This window comes from Seriola dumerili, unplaced genomic scaffold (assembly GCF_002260705.1).
Source record: "Seriola dumerili isolate Sdu_G_001 unplaced genomic scaffold, Sdu_1.0 BDQW01000138.1, whole genome shotgun sequence".
NCBI lineage: Eukaryota > Metazoa > Chordata > Actinopteri > Carangiformes > Carangidae > Seriola > Seriola dumerili.
Genome location: NW_019174393.1, coordinates 17,500,378 through 17,512,572, shown reverse-complemented (window position 1 = coordinate 17,512,572; position 12,195 = coordinate 17,500,378). Strand labels below are relative to the sequence as shown.

The following is a 12,195-nucleotide window of genomic DNA, read 5'->3' as shown; positions in this document are numbered from 1 at the left end:
TTATAACTTTGATATATGTCAGAAAATCACCCAACTAGGCTTCTTGGACACTGACATGTTGGAAATACTTAATTATGAAGATTCCGTAATGTCTTGAACGCAGCATTAATTTATATTAATCAGAATAACTAAAAACACCTGTGTGGATTTCCTCAACCTTGAAAATTCTAAATTGCATTAAGTCTCTAACATATTTATGAAATTGAAATCTTAATTTTAATTAATATGACCTTTCTGACCACTCAATACAAATTATTAGGAAACACTGGGGGACGGTGGTCATATTTAAAACTATTGGCAAACAACATCTCTTGTATTAGTAAACTCAGTTTTATAAATCTATTGTGGTTAAAGCTTAATAACCTCCTGCTTTTAAATGTCATCCAGACCAACAGCATCACTTTTTTTTAAACTTTATTTTCTACTAAGGCAAGCTGAGTTTTTTTTTCCACTCAACTCGCACATGAAACATACAACATTGAACACAGAAAGCTAACTACGCTTAAAGGGAAAGAAATCTAACAAAAACATTTCCAAAATAATTTAAGGCAAAGGTTTGTGGTATGGATACATTGGCTATAATTTCAATGTGTAAAACTTAGTGTCAGGTGAAGACAGTGAAAATATGAGGCAGAGGAAAACATCCTCTGCAGTGTACCAGATCAAATATTTCATCCCAAATAAGGCAATGATTTGTGGGCCGCACAATGATAAGACTGGGTAGTATATTATTATACACTAAAGTCTACAATACAGGGAAATCTAATTTTGTCAAAAATGATAACTACAACTATTTAATTGTGATTTTTACCACATTTTACTACATAAGCATTTGGGCTACTATCATATACTGCAAAGTTGAAATGATGAATTATTCGCAATTGTGCTTTGTTAATCTGTAACAGACAGGAACGTATGATTAATGAATAATGTTACTCTGGTGCTATTTTATCTGTATTAACAGTCATGAATGTACTGTTGGGTGTTAACTGATCTTAGCACATATTACAACGACCTAAATTTGTTAATTACATTTGGAAATTTTGAGACACACCCTGATAGTAGTGAACAACCTTAAAGCCTCACCACAGTAACTTCCCACATGGATTTTAAATCACATTTTCAAAAGAAAGATAGAAATATAAGGCAAAAGTGACGACTGATTCGGTTCTATGGTAGTGGTATCCAATAAATATCTAACAAACAAACAAACACATCCAAAAGAATTCTTATTAACAAAACCAATGTAACATTGAAGCTGTAGTAAATCCTGACTGTGAATTCACGTTTCTGGCTGATCAGATGATTGTCATTCTCCGTGTGAATGAATAAATGAGTCATCATGCAGTCACACATTGTGCAGGCAAAAGAGTTACAGAAAAAAAAATGCACAAATATGATTTGATGTATCAACAACATGCCACACTTCTAAAATGTATGTTATAATATCCTACAGTCTAAGTAGGTTCATCACATCCAGCAGCATTAATGTCAATCCCTTTATGATAAAAAAAAGAAAAAAAAGAATTGAGTATATATTAAAAATAAAAAAGATAATCAACATTTTTATGGTAAAACTTTTATGCATTTTGTCGTGAATTTGATTGACACTAGTTGGATTGCTGTTATTCCCATAGCAACCTGAGGGTGAGAGCACAGGACGGTGCAGGGTGAAGATGCAACAATGACAGCACATTTCCTGTAGACTAACAAGACAGGAAAGTGTATGTGGCATTTATCATGGTGAAATCATGATGTCAACAGACCTTTCTCACAGCAGACATTTCACTTGTTATAGCAGGAAACAAACATTAATAATGTTTTGTTTCAGTAAGACATGTCAGTGATCATGCATTCACATCAACATCTGGACCTGGATGGAATGCAGCCATGTTAGGAATTGCATCTGTGTCTGACCATGAGAAAGGAACAGTAAAGGCAAACTAGTAGTAACAGATTCCATTGGATTATATATGCATTAAATGTTTGGCATTTTCTAACAGGTGCAAACCTAAACTCATGACAGTGACAGTGTTTGTAACCAAAACTGTACATAAAGTAGTTTCATTCCAAAATCAGGGAAGTTTAAAAAGGTGATAACTAGTGTTACAAAATGACTGACAACATGAAAGTACAGGACATCAGGGCTCTATTCTCCTGTCAGCACAAAGACTGAAGATACCCTGTGGTTTGCATGTCTCGTCTGTATTTTGGTGCCCAGTGCTAAAGTGAGAGGAGCAGCAGGAGTCCCATGCAGATAAGGCAAAAAACAAAAAGATTATATGTCTGAGGACCCGGGGACCGATGTGTTTCCCTCACATGAACTGGGATTTCGAAAATCAGACTGTGTGGTAAGAATGCGTGCACATTAAACATGCGCACGTTTCAAAGAGTGATCTTTTACAGACGTCTCTGTAGGCAACTGGGACAGACTGAGACAGCTGCACCCCCAAAAAACACACCACCCCATCTGACCAACATGAGAAACATTAATTCTAACAAATTTTATTTCTCTTATTATTATTATTCTCCATCTTACTTCAATATGGGGGATAATCATGCTCTTGTGTCGTTTTGGAACTATAGTTCCCATATTTCGGGGGAATGTAAACAGGAAGTATGTCGCAGTGGAGTCAGTTTTCAGCCTGTATTTTCTGTTTGCAGTGTACTCATGGATGTACAGACAATTATCACTGGATTAACCTGACACTGAGGAAACTTTAACATGATCATACCCGGGCCAGTGCTGTAGTTACAAGGAGAGTCTTCACTCTGATTTCTAAGTATATTTATGGATGTTTATTAGTGATGAATGATGGACATTGCAAACGATATTCTCAGGAAGCTTACCTCACACTATATCTAAAAATGTGCATCGTGTGTGTTTAGATTTCCAGTTTCAAATTGCAGTAAACAGCTGCTCAGGCACTGTTTTTTAATCCTCTCCATGAGTGTGTAGCAGCCATTGCTGACTGTGATGATAAGCAGGCCCAATCAGAAGTCAGCTAACAACTAACTTCCTGTTGTTTTCAGAAGTCCAGCATGCACCAGTCCCTTTCATTTCACACAGTATCTTTGCCTCTGTCTCTGTCACCTCCCCTTCAACTCCTCCGCTTCACCCCTGTGGACCCGAGCTGCACAGTTTGTAAACCTGAGTTACAGCATTTAAAAAATACAACCTTAATGCAACTGCAGCAGGAATGTCATGGACACAGTGTGTACTGAGCATGGCTAGATTATTGACATTAATGGTTGTAGATTAATGGGTGATTTTTCCTAATATCCGTCATCCATCACTGCTACAAATCAAGTTACTTTGTGGACTGCACCACATTATTTTCCTGTAAGTCACTACAAATGAAAAATTCAACTTCAAACTGTGATTAGCAGAACTGTTAAATAGGAAGGAGACATGATGACCAACCACCCAATCCATTTCAACCAGCCCTTCTGCTCTCTGCTCATATATGACCTCGTGTACATGATCTACAGTTTGTGCTGATCTTTGTGACTGGAAACAGGAAAATACAGCCCTGTGTGTTTAATTAGACGCATTTCCTTATGAAGTTATTGTTGCTTATTAATGCATCAGGGCGAGTGTCCATATAGTGTTTTTTTTTCTTTTCTTTTCAGTTGTTCCCAGTGAGGAGAGAGCGCATCCTCTGCTGCATGCTGCCACCTTCTCAGAGCGCTCGTCCTTCTTCGTGCGGCTCCTCCGAGCGCTTCAAGTTGAAGATCTCCGACCTGGTGTCATCACTGTAGCTCCTTTTCAGGCAACCAATGAGATGGGGCGGGACTCATCACCGTGGAAGTCACCAAGAAAATGTAGGAGAAGCTTGTTCTGACTGTATCATATGTCAGACAGAAACTATCAGAACAAAATGTTATGCCTAAAACAGGCGTGGACGAGACGATGATAATCACCGCGTTGTTGTCTCCACCGGGTCGTGTCATGCACCAGCATCCTCCTCACACTGAGCGGCCACGAGCTCATCCACACAAGCTACGAGCGCAACGATCCTCCGGTTGGTGCTCATGGTGAAAAAAACAATGTCAAACTAATAGTACCGAAAAGCAAAGTGGCGATGCTCGTCTATCATACAACAGCAGTGGTGATATGTCGTCAAGATATTGTTGTCATAGAAACAAAACACACATACAGTGTTTCTGTGATGAGGTGCTCCCCAGCTCGCTGCCAGCACTTCTCTGCCAGAGGAAAACACTATATGGACACACACTCTTATTCTCTGGTGAATAAGTACACAGCATGGAGGGAAAGCCTTTCAGATAATAAATATTCAGAATAATCTATCACTTTTCTATACAGAGCAGAAGTCCTGCAGTACGGTCATTCAGGCCTGTTGCGTCGCCTGAGGCCGGACACAGGCAACACCTCCTCAGTGTTTGGCTCATGAGAGTCCTCTAGTGAAGGCATGAGCTCACAGTCCTCCACTTGTTCTTCCTCCTCTTCTGCTCTATCCTCCTCCTCTTCCTCCTCCAGCACATCTCCTTCTTTCTCCACCTCCCCGTCAGACTCCTCTGGTATGAGTTCCTTCATCTCTTCACCTTCTGTCGCAGCCTCATCTTTAGCTTCTGAATGCTTCTCATAGACTTTATCAGAGGCCTCTGCCGCTCCGCGGCTCTGCCCTTCCACCGGAGAAGCTTCAGCTGCCGAGGAGTCGCTGACCCCGAGGGACTCGATGAGGTGGTCCAGATTACGTTCGCAGGACGCCTCTGAAAGAGTCCAACAAGTAAGTAAATGATTATATTCTACTGATAATCAATACGTCATAAATTCTCTACTATAAGACATTAATGTCCCATAAGGCCAGTTGCTAAAAGGTTACCTTTTTTCTCACAGCTCACACAATAAATTCTGTTTAATGCACATTTCCACATCACTAATCAGTGAAACAACAGTGAAACATACAGGTCATACTCTGCTGCTCTGAGTCTCTCTTTAATCAGAAACACTGTTTTCATTCACTGATTCAATCCGGTCGCTCCTACGCTGCCATTTTTCAAGCTCCTTTAAGTGACGATCAATGAAACTGATCTGCGGAGTAATACAGTGTGCGCTGTAGGTGTATATGTGTGTAGGAATACCGGAGCTCCAAAGGAAAGGGCTGATTGACGGCAAGATAAAGAGGTGAAAATATTCAAAATAAAATCATACACAAACTTTTTCTGTGGGTATTTTTTTAAGTGGCTCAAACACATGTTTTTGCTGAGCCCGTCCACAGCACCACATCACTCGGCTTCTGTGCCCGTGCTCCTGCATGGGAAACATGAAACACTGCAGGAAGTGTTGAGTTTAAAAAAAAAAAAAAAAACAGCAAAATGGAAGCAGCAGGAAACAATCCCTCAGTAAACTGTAAAGCATCAGAGTGGCGAGTGTGACATGACTACAGTGGAATATTATATGAATAAAATGAAATGATCAAAACAGTTAAATGGACTTTACATTAAACAGCATCAACAGCCAACAGATGGAGATCAGGCTTCTTACTAAACTATGTAACACAAACTTCAACAAACTAAAGCTTGTTTGCAGTAAAAGGAAGGTTAATGGGAAAGTGCATGCACTACACAGTGTGCAAATGTTTATACAGTTAGTGACAGAGGTCTGGTCTCCTCCCTCTGCACACACATCAGGTGAGACTCGTCCTGCTGGTTTCTGTGATCAACCAACATGATTTTAATACACAACCTCAGGTCACCAAACCACAGGCTTCATGCAAAACACGTCAGTCCAGCTGCTCTGAAGACAAGTGAGACTTCACAGACTCATGATCGGCCCGTTTTACTTTTTGTTACACCTGTGCTGCAGGTTGTGTTCTGATCTGATCTGTTTGCAGATTTGACTTAAACCACATTCATGAGTGTAAACTTGGATGCAAAACACTTTTCTAGAGATGCGAATCAGTGTGGCAGCTCAAAGTTGAATTTCAAATAGTGGTTCATCATAACAAGACATGCAACACTGATGACACACTGACAGCAAGCTGCGACTGCAGCATGAAGCACGGCTGCGTTATAAATATTTTATTATACAGGCTGCAGTGAAGTTAGCATGCTGCATGTGCCTGATCACTGAACACTGGATGAGTCTGCAGTGTGAACACAGTCAGAAACAGCAGATCAGCCCACCGTTGATGTTCAGGGGGGGGCAGTCCATCCCTCTCTTCTTCATCAGGTACCGGATGGTTTGTAGCTGAGACATAATCTCATTCTTCTGGTCCTGGGCCACTGACTTCACACTGCAGAGAGATGACAAGTGAAAAGAGGAGCCACTCTGAGCATGTAGGAAGAACTACGCCCTTTAATTGGTGCAGACAGATAATGTTACAGGAATCAATCAAGTATAACATTATTAACAACAGGGTGAATGTGGGAAAATATAATGACGTGACAGTGGAAAACAGTGATATTAGTGGAATGTAAATAACAAGTCACATATGTAATCAAACCAGGTTCACACGCACATCCTAAAAGATATAACACGCTGTTGGTCTCGCCGCCTAGCAACCAACGTCATATAGGTACAGTGCTAGAAATGTTTTTAATAAGAAATTGTAGGTTCATTTTTCAAACAACAGTGACTTGGAGCGAACCCAACCATCTAATGAGCAGGTCTCTCACACTCTCACACTCTCACACTCTCACACTCTCACACACTCACACACTCACACACTCACACACTCAATATGGTTTATCCTTGTAGCAAGGGCGGGTTGGTTGCTTTCTGAGCCCAGCACCTGTGCGTGTACACCTGCAGTGCGTTCATGCAGTTAGCCCGAATTAGAAATCACAGGTGTACTCACTTCTTCGTTGCATTGCGGTTGTACTTTAGGGTGCGAATGTTCAATGTAGTCTATCTAACCTCTTTGTTTTTCATTATATGTATGCACAGTTGTGAACTGGGTTCTGTTGTAAACTGTAAGAGGTGCATGGTGGGAGGTTAAGGGCATTTATGTGCTGGTGCCCCCTTTGGCCAGGTTTTGTTTTGTTGTTACTAAATAAGCTGTGTATTCCTCTGTTCACCACTTCCTGGTCTCAGTTTCTATTTGTCATGTTACTGACTCCGCCATCACTAGCCCACCTCAGGGACATGAGAAGAAAATAATCTGCAGGTTCATTGAAAGTCAAGACGAGGTGCAGCCGTGGTTTAGTGCAGAATTACTGACTGGTGTTCAGGAGACAAATCACACCTCTGCTCTGCGTACCTAAGTGGCTGCCACCTCCATAAATACACACCAAACCCACCTGCCTCTCTGTCATTTACCTGCTCCTCACTTTCTCCCTTTTCTTTATTTCTGGTCTCTTTTTTTCCCCTCAAGGAATTAGACTGAACCATTTCTTGCTGAGAGTTAGATGAGAAGCATGTTTTGCGTATTCCCCCTTGAACTATTCCTTTAAGGTTAATGAACTGCTTTAACTAATTACTTCTCATGAAATCCAAACTTTTATAGAACTGGAAATAATTCATTTTTTCCTACACTCTCTGCTCCATTTCCAGTTAAAATGACAGTATTTATATTACATGTGTAAATGAGAAACGATGCAGACAGTAAAGTGGGGATCATGTTTCAGATATGTACACAAAGTATGGCGACGAGGCGCTGCGTGCACACCTGGAGACCGAAGCATGTGAAAGCTGACACTCACCAGTTAGTGAGCGGGTCCAGCTGGGTGAGGATGGAGTTGAGCATCCTCTCTGTCTGTGCGAGTCTTTGTTCCAGCTCATTCAACTGGTTTTCTGCACAAAAACAAACAACTCTACATTTAAATTTCTCATGGTAACCAAATATGTGTGACCAAAAAAAAACAAAAAAAAAAAACACACACACGTAGATATACAGATATGCAAACAGTAATCCCAGTACACACAATACACACCTGCCTCCACTGATTTTTTGGCCCCTTTTGCAAATTTGTCCCTTTGTGCCTGGTCGTCTGCAGACTTGATCTGCGTGTTGAAAACAATGTGATTATACAATTACTGATGATTGTCATTCAAAGGTGTAAATTCTCTTCATGTAATTAGATACTACAGGTACCATATACTATTTAGTGGGTTGTAATTGTATTTAATATTTTACATTTAATTTTTAAGTTTGTTACATCTCTGCTGTCTGTGAGTTCACACTGAAGTGTTTCTCTATCTTACCTTCAAAAACTTGTAGGCAGCGAACACTCCCACCCCGATGGCGTAGAGTGGCATCAGTGTGAACACGTAGCCCTTGTTGCTGTTGGATTTGTACTTGTCATTCTTCAGCTCTTGCTCCATCAGCTTCTTCATCTGTTGCATGTTCTCAGGGGTCTGAGAGGAGCCGGGGGCGTTCACGCTGATGGGCTGGCCTCTGACTGCGCCCGGGCCTGGACCTGCTGCCGCAGTTAAAACGACAGAGTTTTTCATTCATTTTTCAGCCTGAGTGCGAGTGTCTAAGGAAAGTCAGAATTAGCCTCTGTAACTTCGACAGAAGTTGAACTAGGACTTGTTTGTCAGCGTTCAAAAAACACAAAGCTCCCGTGGCATTTTTGCAGTGTGACATGGTGAATCCCATCAACCAGTTTCACATGATCAACTTACCAGCTGTCTATAAAACGCATACGATGTTCGAGCCATGTCACTCTCATATCTTACCACTCCACTGACCTCAGTCCGTCAAGTTGGTGGCATTTAACCAACTTGGGCTTATGGGAAATGGTGTTCATTAAAGAGAACTTAAAAACTATCAAATAAATAACAATATGGTTGCAGACTACAATTCTTTATTTTTGAGGGAGCAAGTCATCATTCGCTTGCAGAGTGATTATATCATACATCAGTAGATATACCACAAAGAATGTATTTCTTATTATGTCTTATTTTTCACTTTTCTGATGAAATTGGATCATTTTTTTATTCTGCAGACTATTCTCTATAACCTGTATTCATGTGGTGTTGGAATAATCAGAAAAATAGAGTTTCCGACTGGGAAACTTAACATAAACTTAACATAAAATTTTGGTACTCGACTTGCCGAATTGTTGGGGTCCATATGCAGAAACAAGGCGGACAAAAGTAAATGTTTGGCTGATGGGAAGAAACTTTTGATTAATGGTGCAAATTCACATATTGCATATCAATTTTTTTTATCAACATGTGATTTTTAATATGGTTTTGGGTTTTAATTGTTAGCTGCTGTCTACACAGAGTGACCAAGAGTAGGCACAAAACTTATTTATTAGCAGCAACCCTAATAAGTAACACACATACTGGAAACAGCTATCAATGTGTTTTACTACACGTCTTCTTTGTAGCGTCCATGTTGTTTCCACATTCTGACTTAAAAGCACATGAACACACTGAAGTCAGAAGAATGACTTCCCAACTCTGAGGAGGGGGGGAAATTAGGAACAATCTAAGGAGCACATAAATGCACCATTACTTCTGGAACAGAACCAGGGAGTTCAAGTTTCACTTCTATAGGGCAGCTGGTATGTCCACTTTCATGCCAGGAGGTCCCTGATAGTCTGACATCAGGCAACAGATGTCCCACAGCTGTTGGAGCGCACCTGGCAAAGGCGACCAAAGCCACGCCAGAGAAGATCACTCCTCTACCCTGAGAATGGCTCCCTCTGTGCCTGCACTCCCACTGTGAGACTGAAATGTACAAATCCTGAAGAAACTAACCCTACACATGCATGCTTCCTTTCTGAAAAGACGAAGTTAGATTACATCACTGTGAAAGGTCAAAACAAGGACAATGCCACCATCTAATGTTGATGCTGTTGTACACTTTAAGGAGACAGATGTGAGTGTTCGTGGATTCTGACTTTATTGTCCTACATCACTTGAACTGTGCGATTTAGCTTGTGTTTTACAATAAATTGTATCTTTAACAGACTTCAGTGTTGGTGCACCATCGCACACTGAAATCCTTCTTCCGTGACAATAAAGTGAACATACAGTCTTTTGTCATGACTTTTATTTTGGGAAAACTTGTTGGTGCACACGGTGGCTAATGCAAACTGAAGAGACGAGTGCGCTCGAGGCAAAACGACACATATGAGAGGAGGCTCGTAGGAACCATGTTGTCTGTGGGAACATTTCCTACCTTTTCTGGTGTACCGAGGGTCAAATCTGGTTTCCTTCGCTCCGGTCCCGATGCCTACGCCAAACAACCTCGGCAGGACGACAAACGTGAAGAGCACGGCCGTGAAAGCCAGGGCGACTTGTTGTGATGTTGACAAAACCATCCTACCGCGAAACACACTAACGGTACGAGACACCGGCCGGAAAACGATCAAAGCAAGCCGCTGAAAGACGAGGCTGGAGACGCTGGAGACGAGGAGGAAGCGTCAAGCTGTTAGCTGCCAATATACAATGAAAAATAACGTGACATTTGAGGTCTGACACCAGGCTGTTCGGCCCAAAACAGCTGTGCTCCACTCTGCTGCCACACAAGAACAACACTTCCGGGACAAGCGTTTCACAATAAAAGCGTTGACTGAAAAGGCTTTGTTGACGTAAAAATAAAACTAGTCTGTGACAGAAAATGTTGTAGTAACAGGGTTATTAATTAATATCGTATTTTATATTTATTGTGTTTTATACATTTCATATTTGCAAACATTTCATACAATAAGAAACAAGCTGTGGTAGAAGTATTTTGAAATACCAATAAATAAATAAATAAATAAATAACAATTTGGAGGAAAGCATTGGGAAAAAAATCATATAGACAGTGGTAGAAAACGTATCTCTTAAGTCACTGGTTCTTCATATGGTGTCCCGGGACACCCAGGGGTTGTTGAGGAAGTTCCTGGAGGTTCCCAGCAAAAAGATGAATAATTTAGTTTTACTATAATTCCATTCATAAGTAACACAATGACAGAATGTATTACTCTTTGTCAAGGGTTTCAAACAGTTTCTGTAATAAAACATGTAAAAGTAAAAATGATGTCAGATGGGAGACCCTGGGACAAAATCTTATCAAATTGGGGTCCGTGGTCTAAATTGAATCAGTTTAGGAGTTCTTGATATAAAAGGTTTGAGAACCACTGTCTTAACCAATACATTAATGTAAAAACAGTAAAGTAGTTACAGGTAAAAATTCTCCATCCAATCCTACTTATGTACATAAATTTTATCAGTAAAATGTATTTATCAAGAGTAAACATATTAATTCTGCATAAAAGTGGCTCCTGTGACTGATTTATTATTATATATGACATTATTAGGTTGTTAACATTGATGCATCAATGTATAAGCAGCATTTTACTATTGTAGATGATTTAGGTGGATCAAAACAAAGTGTGTATCCTGCATTGCTTTGCAAAGGGCAGAGGAACAAACATTGCAATTGCTGAAGTGAGCTGGACCCTCGAGGGTTTTCCGGAAGCAGTGGGTTCTGTTAATGGCCTCTAATGCTGGAAGTTGTGGTTGTTGGTTGAGTGATCATAACTTTCACTCAATACTTCCATGTGAGCTGTAGTCTTTTCTGTGGTCACAAAATAAACGTTGTTTGTTATGAAGGTCAAGAAGGTTTCAATTTTTTATAGCAACTGCTATAATGGATGTCAGTTTTGTCTTAGAATATGGAAAGAAAACCCCAGGAACACGCTTCAGTGTTTTCAAAAAGGCAGATGACAGAAACGCTAAATGAGAGATCGCACTGAGTTACAGGAGCTAGTGGAACAGAGGCTAACCTGGAAGTGGACATGATGTCAGCTCTGCGTTGCTCGGCCTCGTCTCCAACACGACGAGTGCAGACGACCAGTGGAGACTTCAGAAGATCACTGCACTTGGCCAAGAAATGAATGAACAAAAGAATGATTTTTATGTAAATACAATACTGTGCAAAGGTTTTAGGCTCAAAAAGTAAGACGGAGATGCTTTCAAAAATAATGCCATGAATATTTCTTACATTTTAAATATGAGCACAATTTGGCCAATAAGTTGTTCCAAACATGTTGGAGAACGTCTTATAGCTCCTCTGTGGATTTACACTGCCTCAGTTCTTTCACTTCAGGAATTCCCAGACTCACTCACTGATGTTGATATCTGGTCTCTGTGGGAGACAGACCATCTGCTCCAAGACTCCTTGTTCGATCTCGTTGCTGAAGATGGTGCTTTGTGACTCTGACTGTACGTCTGGGGACTCTGTTCTGCTGCAGAATGAATTTAGAATCCATCAGATGGAACTG

At 40.6% G+C, this 12,195-nt stretch overlaps 1 protein-coding gene across 2 annotated transcripts; it reads right to left on the bottom strand.

Moving 5' to 3' along the window:
• Positions 1–452: 452 nt before the first annotated feature.
• Positions 453–10,615, bottom strand: LOC111224492 (acidic leucine-rich nuclear phosphoprotein 32 family member A-like). 2 transcript variants are annotated; one of them, XM_022748993.1, is made up of 6 exons: positions 10,104–10,615; positions 8,171–8,385; positions 7,900–7,969; positions 7,669–7,759; positions 6,151–6,260; positions 453–4,734 (listed from the first exon to the last, which is right to left on the bottom strand). In XM_022748993.1, the coding sequence occupies exons 1-6, from the start codon at positions 10,243–10,245 to the stop codon at positions 4,349–4,351; spliced, it is 1,014 nt and encodes a 337-aa protein (XP_022604714.1). In that variant the 5' UTR covers positions 10,246–10,615; the 3' UTR covers positions 453–4,348. The 2 variants fall into 2 exon arrangements, with proteins under 2 accessions (XP_022604714.1, XP_022604713.1); XM_022748992.1 differs by having other exon boundaries at positions 8,171–8,388; positions 10,104–10,611.
• Between the last annotated feature and the right edge of the window lie 1,580 nt (positions 10,616–12,195).

Excerpts from the sequence above, each read along its gene's own strand:
- LOC111224492 (XM_022748992.1), bottom strand. The coding sequence starts at position 10,245 with ATGGTTTTGTCAACATCACAACAAGTCGCCCTGGCTTTCACGGCCGTG. Across the intron at positions 7,970-8,170 it reads CTGCCTACAAGTTTTTGAAG|ATCAAGTCTGCAGACGACCA; the intron begins GTAAGATAGAGA and ends TTCAACACGCAG. Across the intron at positions 4,735-6,150 it reads CCCCCCCCTGAACATCAACG|AGGCGTCCTGCGAACGTAAT; the intron begins GTGGGCTGATCT and ends GGACTCTTTCAG.